The sequence below is a fragment of the Primulina eburnea genome, chromosome 12, assembly GCF_022965805.1.
Source record: "Primulina eburnea isolate SZY01 chromosome 12, ASM2296580v1, whole genome shotgun sequence".
In the NCBI taxonomy this organism is placed as follows: Eukaryota; Viridiplantae; Streptophyta; class Magnoliopsida; order Lamiales; family Gesneriaceae; genus Primulina; species Primulina eburnea.
This window is the reverse complement of record NC_133112.1, coordinates 17,077,068-17,095,070: the sequence shown is the minus strand read 5'-3', so window position 1 is coordinate 17,095,070 and position 18,003 is coordinate 17,077,068. Positions and strand designations below refer to the sequence as shown.

Below are 18,003 nucleotides of genomic sequence, written 5' to 3'. Positions count from 1 at the left end.
TCTTTCTGTTAATTAATTATGCCAACTATAGTGGCTAATTATAATCAAATCTAGAAAGATTGCCAAATACGTGACTATAGTTTCTATGATAGTCATATTAAGAAGTTTCTTGTTTGGCGGGTGGTTATGTGTATTTATAACTGTTTGAATAGCATAATTTCATTGAAAGATTAGCATGAAAATGAATGCCCTTAACTTTTCATTTGTAAGTGGGCTTTTCTGGTGATGTTCTTGCGACATGAGTGCCAAGTAATCTCATCCTTGCAAGTAAATCTGTTTACCGAAATTTTAATCTTTTATAACTGGATGAGTGCTTGAAATGAAATGTAAATCCATTTTCTGGCTTTTGAAATTATTATTGTTGTCAGTCTGTATATGAGCATCATCCTCGTCCAAAGCAACTGATTGTCGAGAACGATCTGCCTCAGAAGCTTCAGAATTTGATCGAGGAGCGAAGAGACGGGCAAAGTTCAGGAGGACAAGTGTTGGTAAAACAAATGGCTACTTCACTTCTTAAAGCACTTCATATCAACACGGTTTTGTAAATTTCCAACATGTTTGGTTCGAGTGTTTCTTGAGTTTGTATAGTTTTTCATTTCATTTACAAGGACATTTTCTAATTATTTATCTTCTGTTTTTATTACTACGTCATTTGTTCTTAAGTGAGCTGTGGAAATCACAATTTGTCTAATTTTATGAAAGTATTTCAGTGGGTAAGAATCAAATAGTCTTATTTTTCTCGATGCGTCGACTTTACTCATTTTGATACAATAATAGATTTGATTAAACAGTGTATACCCAATGATAACATCAACGTAAATTAAATTTATTATGATTTTAATTATAGTATGTTAAAGTGCTTGATTGATTAATTTAATATTTATGAACTTTGAGTTTGATGAGATAATTAATATGAGAAGATATTTATACCCTTTGTTTCTTCAGGATTATGTTCATTTTAAGATAAAGAAAGGGAGAGAAGAAAATTATAACCTTTGTTTCTTCAGGATCATGTTCATTTCTAAGATAAACGGTGTGTGTGTGTGTTTATTGTGGATTTGAAGTTAAACAAATAATTTGTTGTATTGTGGACGAGGTAGATTAGAATTTTAATATAAACTTGACAATGTCATCAAATGTAATGCTTAGATATTTGTAGTAATATACTTGGTTAAATCCTTAGTATACATATTAATAAGCTAAAAAATAGAAGAGATTTTAATTGTCCCATAACCAAAAACAACTAAAAACCTAAATAAACAAATAATGAAACTAGAGCACTAACTAAACTAGACGAGAAAAATTCATGAACTTTTCATTTTCAACCACCAAGGAAACCGTCCACCTTGGTGTTAACTGAGGAAGACAAAAACTTCATGCACATAGGTGAGTTAACCCCAGATAGAGCCAATATAGCACCAGGTATTCCCCACAAAGAATCCCCACAGATCAATCCTGAGGCAACCGCAGGTCCATATTCCTTGGCACCCTTCTTATTCTGCCTCTCCCATAAGAACAGAATCAAGCTTCCAACACACATATCGATGGCGAAATACGCCCCAAGATAGAACGGTATTGTCATGCACATCGGGCTCAGTATGAACTTGTAAATCTTGATGTCATATTTCTTCAGGATTTCAATCAGCACATTTATCATCACGGCCAATACAAAGAACACAATCATCAGGGTCAAGCAGTGCTTAGGCAGTGAGGAGAAACCTTCGACTCCTAAAATAGATATAGCACGATACATCATGGCGAATGGAGCAGGATACGAACCATTTTGATCCCCCATGTTGTAAGCTTTGTAAAAGAACCAGAACACGAGAGGCGACATGATGCAGCCCAGGGTCGTGCCATAGACTTGGCCAAAAAACATAGAGCGAGGGGACGATAGAGTTAAGTATCCAGTCTTGAAATCTTGCATCAGATCGGAGGCTGTGGACACGATGCTCATCATCACACCGCAAGAGGCCAGCCCAGCAATGATCCCACCATGTTCTAGGCCGACCCACGAGCTGAAAATGAGGATCGCAAGTTTTCCATAGTTTGATGCCAAAGACCAGTCTGTTAGGCCACAACCATAGGCGTTGCAGAAGGCTAGAATGGGTGCAACAGCGAACGCTACAAGTACGTGGTACCATTTTAGCTGATGAAATATCTGTTAGAGTAGATGACTTACAAGTCAACTGTTGACTAGGGATTTTATTGACTCGGTTGTAAAGAACAATCTTTATTTTAATATAATTCATTATTTCATGGTTCATTATACTTTATCTGTATACCCATGCAAGCAGCATAGATAAAGTCCTTGATTATGCTTTAATACAAATGAATCGTAATTCGATATTGAAACTCATTTGTAAACACTGCATATTCTAAATTCGTTCCTAGTCGATTCAGCCGCCTAAAACAGGGATAAAGGTCGCTTGAGCTCGAGACTAGCGTCTGTGATGTTGTGTACTGCGTTTCTTGGTAAGGGCATAGAGATGTCCAAACATACAGATGGGTAGTCATATGATGATTATACCGAACAACCCTCCCTCGGACTTTCCAAGTGGTTCTCATATATCGAGAGGATAAGTCCGTGGTTATGATTGTATACCATTAGTCCTTATGACCCGAGACAACTCTGAGGCTCTATATGCTAGGGCTGTGCTTTGACTCGTTTACCGGCTCCAGGAGAGTCATCAGGTGGCGAGGTTGGGTACAGTCGCGACACATATAGGAGCCAGTGCATTGTAGTCGGGGATTCACCGCTCACCTATGGGTGTGGATATCCTATGTGATCTGATGTAATAATAGTGCATGGAATCTCTAGCCAGAGTATGAGATGTACGTTGGAGAAGGAGTTCTCCAATAGTACACGCGATGCCACTATTATATGTAACACATAGTTATCGAATTAATATGCAACCCTCGATGAACCAATGGTTGCAGATTCGATCGGGATATATGAGATGAAGGGACCGTACTGTACGTTAATCATAATCGACTGGTTCTTGCAGGGACTATCAGTGATACCTAGGGGATCATGGGGCGATGCTACTAGACGCTCCTACCATGATCCGATGGGTGCAATCAGAAATGAGTTCTGACATTCTTGATCAAGGTGTTGATGAATAGAATGGGGCTAACTAGGGTAAGCCCGAATAAGAATAAATGTTATTCTGAATCACAAGGAGTTGTGAACCCACGGCTAGCTGTATCCCTGAACCATTGAGGGTCACACAAGTACTGGATTGTTTGTTCCCGTAGAGAGAATAAATTCAAGAAGTTGAATTTATATTATATAGTAAATTCAAGGAGTTGAATTTATGATAAATAAATTTTGAGAGAATAAATTCAAGTAGTTGAATTTATAAAATGTGATAATTTAATTTATTAAACTCAAATGTTGGGTTTATTAAATATTAAATTTTAGAGGTGATGTAAATTCAAGTAGTTGAATTTATAATTTAAATAATAAATTCAAATGTTGAATTTATAATGTATTTAATTTATTAAGCTCAAAAGTTGAGTTGATTAATTAATAAATTAAATATGGTGGATAATATGTTTAATGGGCTTGTAGGGGTACAAGTCCAACATATTAAATAATTAAAGTTTTAATGGACTTTGATTAAATTAATTAAACTAGTTGGACTAGTCCAATTAATTAAATCAAGCCCATTAATGTTAATTATGTAATTAGGGTTTATTTTAATTATAAAAACCACATGCAAACAAGTCAACCCTAGCCACCACCTCACAACCTCACGTGAGCCTCCATTACAAAGAAAGAATTCGGCCACTTTGATTTATTTTAGGGTTTGAGCCGTCTCTCGATTATTTCTCTCCTACGTAAAATCTCTTCTACTTTTCTAGTGCAAATTAGAAGAGGATCAAGCAATCTAGTCGTGGACTTGATAGGAGGATCAAACAAGGAGATTATTGAAGAAAGTTCATAGGGAATCATCAAGAGCTAGATCTGTTTATATCGGATCAGTTGGAGCCAAGTGATCTATTCACAAAGGTATAAATTTCTAACACCCTATGAATGTTTTGTTAAATCATACGAACGTCCAAAGCAATATTATTTTGTTTTTCAAAATAAAATAAAAATTTTAAATCTTCCACTGCGTTTGGGCGTGTAGAAAACCGGATCCAACAATATCACAGGTATTAATCCGACTGATAAAGCTGCCAAAACGATGTATCCAGTTACGGCAGCTGCATTTGGGATTTGATCTTTCAAGAAATACTCTTTTCGCTTTTTTTCATCATAGTCTCCACTCTGCTGCTCTTCCTCCATGGTGTCATTTACTTGTTTCTGTTCTGATTGTTGTGCCATGACATTTTTTACAGAGACTATCACCATGTAGACTACATGAAATAGGCCATCGCCAAGCATCATTGCAATAGCAATAAAGACCTGTTCAAGAAAATTCAACAAAGCTTTTTCACTAGAAACGAGAACGAGAGGACTAAAGAAAGTAACAGACAAGACGATGTTTGAGATTATAGTTACAGATTACTTGGTACTTACCCTGTATCCTTGAATTCCATGAATATCGCTCCCTTTAAGACCAGTCTCATACCAACTCCCTTCCTTGGTTTGGATTAACGGCCACATTATTCCCCAAGAAAGAATAGCGCCAACGAGCAAGGATACATTAACAATGTAAGGGCAAATCATACCAACACCAACATATGTAGTTGAGAAATCAAAGTTGAACCTGGAATAGATTGAGCAAAGTTAAAAAATAACCTTATAAGAAGAATCCCACAAGTTAAATACTGGCTTGCTCTACATCAAATTACACGTGTGTAAATAAACTTCTGTAGGCATATATTAGTACGCTTTGCATGACTCGCCAGAAAAATTTTATCAACTGATTGCGTGTAATAGAGCCTAACCTTCGCTTCAAAGCTTTAATACCAAATGTAGGAAAGCTATCGAACCCACAGCCATCACTAGCAGCGAAGAACCACTTGAAACATGCAAAGAAAAAGCTACCGACAAAGGATTTGAAAAGACACCACACTTGTTTCTTGGCTAGTTTGGCTCCTTTAGGAGTGTGAAAACTGTTGATAAGGTATGCAGTGGCAGTTCCACTGGGGTATGACAATTTGTACTTCAAGATCATCACCTAAAATTTCAAAACTCCAAGTAAATATTGCAGCAAATTGAACCATGATCATTGAATTCTTGTTTTCTAAAAGAAATTAATTGCGATCGAACCTTTCTGAGTGGTACTATTGAGAATAAACCCACAAAGCTAACAACAAAAAGGTATCAAATCATCCATCCAACAGACAGTTCCTTCACGTTTATTGCAGCGCTTCCAGCTGCGGCAATCTTAGGAGTCATGGCCAACAGATAACTTGCAGTCCCACCTGCACATCTCATCATTCAACACAAATGAATTCATTGTGGATCATTAATTAATTTGTTGACGTTATATAATAACACAAAAAATGAGATATTAATTGATTATATATCTTTGTTTTTAAAAAATTATTGTATTATCCATGAATTATACATTCTTCATTGTCATATCCCACAAGACAAACGATACAATGGCAGTATTCGTCAAGACATTGTTGAAGTAGCGAGAGGGAAACATACTGCTAAAAGCTATGCCAGAAGACGCAACGATACAAGTTTGTATGACAGTATTCTCCTGTCTGGTAAAGGGTTGCTTCAAAAGACCGCAGTTCTCCAACAAAACAGTCCAAGTCTTCACCATTGCAAACCCTAGAAGCCCCGCCGCCACGTTTAGAAAAGGTATAACCCCCGTCGTCAGATTCAACTTGCACACGATCACATTGAACATGTTGTTGTAAAAATTATATTGCCGAAGGAATTTAGAGAAGAACAAAATGCAAATCAAGTCTGAAAGGGATTTTCTCATATCAGAAAAGTTATGCTCAATCACATATTTAAAGAACTGAAAAATAACAAATGACTAAACTAATTCCTTAAGACTAGGATAACATAACAGAATCAAAGACTAATTCAAAACACATATGATTTTGCATATGTGGACTTATTCTTAAAGATACTAAAGCAAATTCTCAACACTCCTCCTTGCTTTAAGAACTGCAAACTCCAACTTTCTGCCTAAGAACCTCAAATCTGTTAAAAGGTAGTGGCTTTGTGAATGAGTCTGCCAGTTGATCTTCAGACTTGCAGTAGAGCAGTGTTACAACATCTTCTTTCTGTACTTCTCGCACAAAGAACAACTTAATCTTGAAATGCTTAGTTTTCCCATGAAACACTGGATTTTTTGAGATAGCAATGGCTGCTTGGTTGTCAACAAAAATTTCAGTGCTTTTCTTTGGCTCCATGTTGAGATCTGTTAGAATTTTCCTCAATCATATTGCTTGATTAACAGCTGCGGCTGCAGCAATGAATTCAGCCTCTGCAGTGGACTGCGCCACATTTTCTTGTTTTCTTGAACACCATGAAAAAATGCCAGCCCCAAAACTAAAGCAATAACCTGAGGTGCTTTTCATGTCATCGGCTGATCCTCCCCAATCACTATCTGAGAATCCTACTAGCTTGAACTCCTTGCTTTTTGTGAATTTTACTCCAAGATCAATTGTGCCTTTAATATATCGAATCACCCTCTTAGCAGCCCTTAGATGTATCTCACTTGCACAATGCATAAATCTAGATAGAATACTTACTGCATTCATGATGTCTGGTCTTGTTGTTGTCAAATACATCAAGCATCCCACCAAGCTTCTAAAAAATTCTTCATTCACTTTATCAGTACCATCGTCTTGACACAACTTTTCCTTTTGATTCATTGGTGTACTCACTTCTTTGCAATCTTCAAACTTGAACTTCTTCAGAATCTCCTTTGCATACTTCCTCTGACAGATGAAGACTTCATGCTCTCTTTGCTTAATTTCCATTCCAAGAAAGAATGTCATTAAGCCAAGATCTGTCATTTCCAAAACTGTCATAATCTTGAGCTTGAAGTTTTTTACCAGTGTTGTGTTGGATCCTGTAACTAACAAATCGTCAACATAAAGTGATATAACAAGAATCTCATTGCCTTCTTGTTTTACATACAAAGTTGATTCGGAGAGACTTTTAACAAATCCCAAGCTCAACAAATAATCATCAATTTTGCTGTACCAAACCATTGGAGCTTGCTTCAAGCCATAAAGAGCTTTTTTGAGAAGATAAACCTTGTCTTCTTCTCCTTTCTTCACAAATCCTTCAGGTTGGTCAACATAAATTTCTTCCTTCAAGTCACCATTCAAGAAAGCTGACTTAACATCTAACTGGTAGACTCTCCAGTTTTTTTGAGCAGCAATTGCAAGCAGCATTCTGATGGTGTCAAGCCTAGCAACTAGTGCAAAAGTGTCTGAGTAGTCAACACCAAATATCTGTGCAAAGCCCCTTACCACTAGTCTTGCTTTGTACTTGTGAACTAAACCATTAGCATTTAGTTTAGTTCTAAACACCCATTTGACTCCAATTACTTTTCTGTCAAGAGGTCTTTCCACAAGATACCAAGTCTTGTTCTTTTCAATCATGGACAACTCCTCCTTCATTGCATCCATCCAATTTTGATCTTTCTCGGCTTCTTCATAACTTGCTGGTTCACATACTGCTATGTTGCACCTGTGATATATTTCAGAAAGAGATCGAGTACCTCTAATAGGAGCATCATCAAATGCTTCATTTTGCCAGTCATCAGCAATCTGATCTGTTATTACACCATTAGTCAAATGTTGAAACTTCAGTTGCTGTGAAACTTTGTCCTCCCCTGCTGAAATATTCCAGTCCCATTTTTTGTCTTCCACGAAATGCACATCTCTGCTTATAACAATTTTCCCATCTTGTGGTTTGAAAATTTTATAAGCTTTACTCGCATCGCTATAGCCTATAAAGATGCTTGGTGATGCTCTTTTGTCAAGTTTGTCTCGCTTGCTCTGCGGAACATGAGTATAACACAAACAACCAAATATTTTAAGAAATTTTAAGGTTGGTTTGTATCCATACCAGACTTCAAATGGTGTTTGATCTTTGACAGCTCTTGTAGGAAGTCTGTTTTGAAGGAATACAGCTGTGTTTGCTGCTTCTGCCCAAAATTTCTTTGGCAAACTCTTCTCGTGCAACATACATCTTGTCATCTCCATAATATCTATTCTTTCTTTCACTAACTCCATTTTGTTGTGGAGTATATGGAGTTGTTAGTTGATGTTGAATGCCCGATTCCTCGCAAAATTGATTGAAAGCTTCTGAGGTATACTCCTTCCCATTGTCTGATCTAAGAGCTTTAATTTTGCATCCACTTTCATTTTCAACTTTCGCTTTGAAATTCCAGAAAACTCGTGCAACTTTTGACTTGTACTTCAAAAAGAAAATCCAACACATGCGTGTGAAGTCATCAATGAAAGCAATGTAGTACTTACTTCCTGACAGTGATTCTGTACTTTGAGGACCACACACATCAGTGTGTATTAGCTGCAATTTTTGTGTTGCTCTCCAAGCCGTCTTTGGAAATGGCTTTCTGCTTTGCTTTCCATACTGACAAGCTTGAAAATCTAGAATTTGTTTATCAAGGTCTGGAAAATCATTTGTGAACTTATTGGACTTCATGTATTGCAAACCTCGAAGATGATAGTGACCCAGCCTCTTGTGCCATATTTCAGTGATGCTTTCCTTTGCCAAGAAAGCAGCATGCTCCTCTTCAAGTGGATTGAAAGAAAAACTTCTCTTTTTCATTCTGATATTGAATATTTTCAGGCCTGCTTGGTCTTCAATCAGACAAGAACCATTGTTAAAAGTCACTTTGTACCCCTTTTCTATTAATTGACCAATACTTATCAAATTTTGATCAATGTCAGGAACATATAGTACATCATGTATTAACTTGGTTCCTGTGCAGCTTTCTATTGCTATGGTGCCCTTGCCTTTTACTTCAATGCAGTCATCATTTCCAATTCTAACTTTCTTCGAATCTGCAGTCCTCAATTCTTTGAACAGCTCCTTGTTCTTGGTCATGTGATTTGTGCAACCACTATCAATCAACCAATCTTCAGATGACACATGACTTGTGTAACACGATGCAACAAATAGTTGATCATGATCTCCTTGGTCTTCAATTTGAACTTTAACTTCTTGTTGTTGATTTTTGAATTTGCAAATCACAGCTTCATGTCCCTGCTGGTTGCATTTGTTGCACATTGCATCAGGTCTTTTCCAACATTTGTAAGGAGAATGACCCTTTTTTCCACAATGTTTACATGGAGGATAATTTCCTCTGTTGCCAGCCCCTTTTGTTTCTGGCTTGTCTTTGTTGTTGGTTGAAACATCATGACTGTTTGCTCTTTGATTCCTTTTGTTATTGTTTTTCTTGTGCTTTCCATCATCTTGATGCTTGGCTGCCAAGGCTCCTTCAACTGCTCCTTCTTGCCTCATTGCTCTTCTCTGCTCTTGTGCTTGAAAGGCACTAAGTAATTCTGCTACTGTGACCTTAGACAAATCTTTTGTATTTTCTAAAGTTGTAATTGTAGCTTCATACCTTTCTGGCACAGTTACAAGAATTTTTTGAACAATCCTTGAATCTTCAAGGCTAGATCCAAGCAATCTGACTTGAGTGGCTATGTTGAGAAGTCGATTAACATACTCTTTTATGTTTTCAGAGTCCTTCATCCTTTGCATCTCAAAGCTACGAACCTAATTCAAAACTTGCATACCTCGAATTCTTTCATCTCCTTCATACTCAGTCTTGAGATAATTCCATATCTCGTGTGCTGATTTTAGGCCAACAATTCGAGTGAAGATGGCTGATGAGACTGCTGCAAACAGACAAGCTTTCGCCTTTGATTTGTTTGTCCTTCTTTCCTTGTGTGTTTTTAGTTGTGCAATGGTTGGATTGTTTGGAAGAGCTGAGACTTCATAGTCTTCTTCCACAGCTTCCCAAAGATCCAAAGCTTCCAAGTGTGTCTCCATCCGAACTGCCCAAACTTGATAATTTTCTCCGTCGAACATAGGTGGAGAAATAGATGAGAAACTCGTTTGTGCTTCCATTTTTACACTCACTCACACAGGTCCCCTCAAGATAACAGCTCTGATACCAATTGTTGTTGTAAAAATTATATTGCCGAAGGAATTTAGAGAAGAACAAAATACAAATCAAGTCTGAAAGGGATTTTCTCATATCAGAAAAGTTATGCTCAATCACATATTTAAAGAACTGAAAAATAACAAATGACTAAACTAATTCCTTAAGACTAGGATAACATAACAGAATCAAAGACTAATTCAAAACACATATGATTTTGCATATGTGGACTTATTTTAAAGATACTAAAGCAAATTCTCAACAGAACACAAGGCTCAACACCAGACTCGTCACCATAGATCGAATAGTTATCTGTTCTCGCCAAGACGGAACCGCCGTATCCTCAAAGGCCTTCTACCATAGCCGCCTCCTCTTCATTGTGAACCTCGCCGCCGCAGCCGACCTCGATATCTTTTGTTTCACCCTCCATTCTATATTACCAGCTCAACTGTAATACCCAGTTTTTTTCCTCAATCAAGAAGACCAAATTCAACAAACGTACCACAAGATCTCGCCCAAGGGCGTATTTATAGAGAATCGAAAGAGAGTTATAATCCAAGTACAACTGTAGAACCGATAACTTCGGGACTCCCATTGGACATAGGAGACTAGTTTGCATGAATATATATCAGTTGACGTATGAAAATATGAATTCATGATCATTAAAAATCAAATTATATGAGAAGAAATTACTAAAAACAAACCATAATAAATAATATTAATCTTATTTACACACACACGGAAAACTATAGAATAACATTTTTCACACCCAAAAATTAAAGCGAGTCAACAAATTTTGGTTTTTAGATAAAAATTAAGTTCAGAAAAATGGAGCATGCAATTTATTTTTAATTAGTAGAGAAACTGATTAATTTTGTGTGTATGCACAATCGTACTAGTCTCTTATCAAATAAACATGATTCAAGGATGAATATAATATTTCAATCTAATTATTTAATGTGATAAAAACCAAAGCTCTAGTGGTTGGTTTATTTAACATAATTTTGAGAATAAAAACTAAAAATAGTAAAATAGACTTTTGAGGGAAGAATATTTAACGCGGCATCGTTTAGGACCAAAAATATCCAAATCAAATTACAAAAGTACTCAATTTTTATTTAAAAAAATATCATAAAAATTTATTTTCTATAACTAACATATCTTATCCAATTTCAAAAATATAAAAAAATATTTATGTTCAAGATTATTTTTATCCATGATACTGAGATACATATAGAAAGTATCTGGGATGATATTTGAACTTCAAAACATTAACGAAAAAAGCATATACCACATGCACGGGTACATTGTCGTACCGACCACTCCTCCGCCAGTCTACTACGGTATACGAGCTTATGCACGGGTACATTGTCGTACCGACCACTCCTCCGCCAGTCTACTACGGTATACCAGTAAGCTCGTTAGGAACTAAAGACATACTATGCCATACCTGCCTACAACATCAATCGGGCTACTCGTAGTTCTGTATCATCCCAACAATTTCCTCGATATACACACCATATGAAAAATGTAAGGCCCAGATTTCCTACCTAGAATCCCATTTAGTAATTAATAAAGATAGTTGAGTACTCAAAAATATAGTTTTCTTTCTAAGCGTGTCCATCATATTTTATTTAAATTTTGAATACAAACTTTTATTTAAGATAATAAATACCTAATATCATTAATTAAAACTTACAATAATAAATAATTACAGCTCCAAGTTCTCCGAGTTGATGTCTCAAATTGTCTTCTTCTTCTTTGACAATCTCTCCCGCATAATTAATGTATTCATCATCATCATCTAGATCATTACCTAAAGGCACATTATTCAATACACTCGTGCAATAACGACAAAAGCTTTCACAATAACAAATATTAAATACACATGGAGATAGAACCTCCGAATTCAAGAAGAACGAAATAACAGAAACCAGATCAAAATATCTATCATTCAGCACTTTCACCATAAGGAAACAAGATGTGGCTCACATGCAGCACTTTGACCCGCATGAACATGCATAATATAAATATTTTTCTTTTCATCATAAACATCTTCTTTTTCATAATATACGTAATTGAATTTGGAACGTTAATTGTGACTTTTGTATCAGTTGAAGGTCGATGGATCCATCTACGCGTAACCACAATACTCGGCGACGGGGACATCAGCGACACTCTCACCCGTCTACCGAGCCTTGGCCTATCTTATCATCATATTATGTCAATGGAAATACGATCCTGGGGCTCCTTCTGGGGCCTTCTCCCATAAACGGGCTTCCTTTGGGGCCTTTTCTCTCATGTTATCTCCAATCATATCATCATATTAGTCAAATCACTTCACCTCCTTTAACGTTTCATATTTTCATCACTTATAAAATTTCATGCATATATATAAAAATCATTTTTCTTTTAAACTAACTGTGCAACACGTCTTTTAGCTTTAACATTTCATGATAAAATTTTATAAACATTTAAAATAACCATTCTAACATTATTTATAGCATTCAGGGCACTGCCAGGACGTCTAACATTTTTCAGGTGTAAAATGACCGGTTTATCCCTAAAAGCTTAACTTTTCATATTCTTCCTAAGACCTCGAAACGACATCTCAAATCGCTCCAAACTAAACATATGACCTTAAAACACTCCCATAAATATTCCTTAGACGTAAACTTATGCCCATCGACTAACTTCCAAAATCGTTTTTAAAGCTTAGAGGTATATCCCGTTTTTGACTCGTATTGACTCGAAACTTAACCAAAACTTACCGAACATGAACCAAAGCTTAATAACACCTAAATAAACCTTTTTCAACCCAATTAAAGACAAACAAGACCTTCGATCATGCCTAGGAATCAGCTGTATTTTCCTGAACAAGAGTCCTAGTTCTAGTGTGATACGAACCTAGGCAAGCTTCGACCCCAGCCCCTTAGCCGCATGACCAGACCCTTGACCTCCCTCTTTGGACCCTAACCAAACCCTAGGTAAGCTTCTGGACAGACGATAACCCGCCTAGATGTCGCAGCCCCCCAACAGCCGCACCCTCCCTTGCATGCGCGGGCCTATAGGCGCGCGATCACCCTTGATCTCGATTGTCTTATCGTGCAACCTTTCTATGACCCTGGCTCGACCCTCCTAAGACTCATGGATGTTCCTTTATCAGCAGCTAGCAGCCGCATGCCTTAGGAAACCCTAGCCAGAGACTCCAAGCCCCCAAAGCACTCACGTCCAGCCCTTATTCCGACTCCTAAGTGGCTCTTAAAACCTCTGAAATTCATCCCTTTTGGTGTCCCTACCATGGCAGCCCTTTTAGGTATCCTTAATATGAGTTTTTGAATAATAAAACATGAGTTATATGCATGTCTGCCCATGAAAACGAAAATAAAACTTGTGCCACATATTTTTCATGCAAAGTTTAATCAAACAAACATAATATGATATGAAAGACGTTTGAAATAAATTAAAGTTAAGGCATGCCATTGCATAAATTATGCTCGAAAATGAATTGACGATGTGAAGAACGGTGATGTAGAACTCCTAGGCTGGAAACCCTCTGAAAAGCCGATGCTTCTCCTTCAAAAATACGTGTGATGTTTTTGCTTTGGGGGAGGGGAGTGTCCTTGTATTTTTGAGGGGAAGGGGGTGTGAGTTTGGTATGGAATGGGGAGGGTTTAGGTTTTAAACATTTGTTAAGTATTAAGTATACAAGTTTAGGTTCATTAGCATGGTACAATAGGCCCAATAAGCCCATTAATTTATTTTTAAAAAATTTCATTTCGAAAAGTTCATGAAAATATTAGCCGGGTCAAATTTTCATTGAAAATCGAATACCGTTAAAAATTACGACTCGATGTATAAAATCACCTCAAAATACCTTATTTTCAAAAATATCAAATATCATCAACCTTATTTTAAATATTAAAAATTATTATTTAATAAAAATATTTTCTCTTTTTCAGCCCTCGATCTCCGTTCCTCGACCGCGTCTCGAATATCCTTTAAAACATAGTTTTATGCATCTTAGTTCAAAGACTTATTTTAAATATGTAAACATGACTACAACATTTAATAAATGCAATGGAAATAATTTATGTAAAATACATAAGAAATTTGATAACTTGCATACATTTAGTTCACGTGGACCTTCAATTTTCGGGACGTTACAATATATAGACACACACACATACTTACATACTATTAATGTTCCAAATTCAGTAATATTTTAGAATTAACCATTGGACTACATATGTTAATCTAACTTTTAAATGAACATATTTGTAGCAATTACTCTAAATAATCCATATAGACATTTCATCATTCGCACTGTGTCAATCTTTTGTCAAGTTCTCTTACATCATCAAGATTTTTATTAGTATTCTTACAACCAATTGATTATTAACCTCTTCAGTTGGTTGAACTTTAGTTGAATTTTTCTTAGGATCATGGCATAAGTCAACATATGATATTAAAATAATTTAATAAGCATCAATTAATATAATTATTTTTGAGTCACTAGCCACTGCTAAAAGTTTAAACAATACATGTATGAATGAAAATTGATTATCGGCTTTCAAGTTATTTAAGAAAAACAAAAAATAAACATACAGTATACAAAATGGCTTATATATATGATTGCGTGATCATATTTTTATAAGAATCATATGTAAGTTGTAACAAATAACAATTCTAAAGGTTATATGTTTCAATATTAAGACACTTAAATAACATCATATCTTTGAAAATATAATTAACTGAGATGCTAAAGAAATAAAAGAAAAAAAAAACAAAAGAATTGTCTTCCTTTAAGCAATGAAAAAAAAATGTGAGAATAAAAAAACATATTAAATTAGTTATCCTGACATTTTTAATTGATGTCATTTTTTATACGGAGGGAAACAATTATTTTCTGTTCTCCAATATTTATCCAACCCAAATATTCCCACATTTATTTATAGTGACAATTTTTAGTTTTTTAATGATTTTTTACGATGTGGGAAAAATAATTGTTTCCCTCCATATATAATGACATCAATTAAAAATGTCAAGATAACTAATCTAATATGTCTTTTATTTACACATTATTAATTTTTACAAGTGTCATTATTAAGTATTTGTAACAATATTTAATTAAAAATGTCTACAAAAAAGTGTCACAATAGCCATTTATTGTTGTAATGAGTAGTAAAGAAAGGAAAAAAAATATCTAGTATATAATAAAAAAAATGAGTAGTGGACGTTTCAGAGTCAAAGAGGGCAACTCCATCATTGGTCTACTTCTTTAAGTCCTTCATGGTTTGATTTTTGAGATTGTCTAGACTTAAAGAGTGCAGTAGCTGAGTAGATTTGATCTGACTGATATTTGGACCAAGGCTGTTTAATTTTGAAAGAATAAACTCCAGCATAACATCGGCTGCTAGTGGCATTTCAGGGGAGAATAATCAATAGGAACTTTTTCTTTCTCCTTTCCCTTCTGAGAAAATTCCACAACTGCGAGCTGTTCTGGAGAAATATCTTGGTCAATATCAGCTGCAAGTTCTTCTACTGTTTCTTCTTGAACTAACTGTCTGTGAGGCTGATCCTAATGATCAGTTGAGGAGCTGGATGCCTTGGGAGTTTTTGAGCAGCAAATAACTGAAGAGTGGCTTGAGACATAAAGAAAGTCTGAGGAAGCAGCTGATTAATAGATGGCAAGGCAGTTGCAGCTGTTGGTTCCTAGATTGAGAGAGTGATTATTTGTTCAGTTGGTAACTGAACAACTTCAGTTTGTACTTCTGCCTCTGTTGTTGATATCATTATTTGTTCTTCAACATGTTCAACAGCGTCATCAGCAACTAAATCTTCTTTGAATTCTATTTGAATATCCTCGGCAACTAATTGCAGCAGATCATCTACGTTTGGCAGTGTCAGATATTCTTCAAAATATGTAGATGGCTGCACTGCTGGTTCAGAGATCGATAAGATAATCAATGCTGTAGTAAGGAGGGTTTTTCATCACTGGAGAGTGGAGGAGGGACTTCTGAAAATGGTTTAACTGGTTGAACCACAACTGATTATGTTTCAGTTGGAGCCATCAGTTGTTCCTATGCTATTTCAGTTGGAAAGTCCTCCATAGCTGACTTAGTTGGAATTTCTTCCACAGCTGATTTTGAATTGCTGGCCTGCACTGGAACGTATAACTGATTTTCCATCTCCCAAATTTTCACTTTCATCTAAAGGGAGATGAGATCAGAGTCCAGTTGTTGAAAAAATGCTCTGTCTTCATAGGCCGTAGGACCGACTACATCATAATTGGACTTCAGTTCAGCTGTCACCACAACCAGCCTTTTGAATCTCATAAGATCAAAGAATTATGATCTTCACACATGGCTTGGGCGACTATAGTGGCTTTGACAGCCTTCATGACAGCTGATTCTAAATAGATGAACTTCTCTAGTACCTTCTTATTCTTCTTCTTCAGCTTTTTATTCTTCTTCTTCAGCTTCAGCTTCTTGGCAAGTGTTACTGTCCGGAAATTCACCCATTCATCATAGTGTTCCAGCTTCAGTTTAGCATGCGTATTGATAGCTTTTATAATTAGATCAATTTGAATTTGAATGGAATTACTAGGTCTCAGTTCCTCAATCATTCTCCATAAGCTCATGACTGCTATTGGACCAAACAAGTCCATATGCATCAGTTCTAAGCATCGTGTTGAATATTTACTTCTTTTATTTTTAAAAGAGGATCTAACTTGCTTCCCAAACTGACAAGCTGAACAAATTTTATCTTTAAAAAAATAAAATCTGGGCAACCAGTTACTAGCTCATGCTTTCTCAGTTGTGCAATGGATTTGAAGTTTTGATGGTTTAATCTCTTGTGCAACAGCCAATTTTGAGATTGATTAGAAGCTACTAAACAAACTGCCTTATCGAGTGGATTGCTCCAACTCACTTTGTATGTGTTTCCATATCGGTTTCCTATAATGATTAAATCATCAGTTGTATTTCTGACTGAACATGCGTGCTTACTGAATTCAACTGAATAATCATTATCGTATAGTTGACTGATGCTGATTAAATTTTATTTTAAGGTGTCAACAAATAATATATCATTGGTGATAATATTACAATGGATAAGCTTACCCTTACCCACAGTTTTACCTTCTGAGACATCACCAAAACTGATCTTATGATCATAATATTTGATTAGTTGAGATATCAGTTCAGCATTTCTAATCATATGTCTCGACAATTCATTGTCCAAATATAGACTAATTCTTTGATCAGGTAACCTGCAAGCACAAATAACAGATAAATTTGGTACCCCAAATTTATTTGGGTCCAAAGCTAATTTGAAACATCTACTACTTAAAAATGCTACAATTTTTTTTATTTTATTTTTTGACAAGTTCAATCTTTCAAAATTCTTAAAATTATGCATGTAATACTGCTGAAAAATACGCCTTTAAAAATAATCTTAATCATATAACAGATAAAATACGGCAGTTTAAAAATTATCGCCAATTCGTCCATCCTAGATGTAGGTAAAAATAAAACAAGTAAAAATCCTGGTAATCATTAACATGTCAATACAATGCGTACAAAATTGATCATGTATACTCCTAACTCAAAAACATGATGTGCGGAAAATGTGGTCATCGGGTTCATGTGCACACATCTAACCCTGCCGACTCAGACTTCGGCACCTCCAGCCTCCTCATCAACATGCTCACCTACATCATTCACACCTAGCGAGTCTAAAGACTAAACACACCTATAACGTTATATCGAATACATATACATAACATGCATCAGTGAAAAATACTATAAGCAACATACATTTCATGAGCTTAAAAGCATATTGTAAACATGTCGTATAAAATCATAACGTGCCAAAAAATATCTCATCATAACATCATATACATATACATTTTCTTTTAATTGAATTC

At 35.7% G+C, this 18,003-nt stretch overlaps 1 protein-coding gene and 1 pseudogene across 3 annotated transcripts in view; one reads left to right on the top strand and one right to left on the bottom strand.

The window, feature by feature from the left end:
- Positions 1-725, top strand: part of LOC140807681 (MAP3K epsilon protein kinase 1-like) — a 41,459-nt gene extending 40,734 nt beyond the window's left edge. For all 3 annotated transcript variants that reach the window (XM_073164632.1, XM_073164631.1, XM_073164633.1), the window contains one exon: positions 369-725. In XM_073164632.1, the coding sequence (XP_073020733.1) occupies positions 369-545 (177 nt within the window). In that variant the 3' untranslated portion in view covers positions 546-725. The remainder of the gene's footprint in view (positions 1-368) is intronic.
- Positions 726-1,321: 596 nt separating this feature from the next.
- Positions 1,322-10,503, bottom strand: LOC140806699 (probable metal-nicotianamine transporter YSL7; annotated as a pseudogene).
- Positions 10,504-18,003: the final 7,500 nt, after the last annotated feature.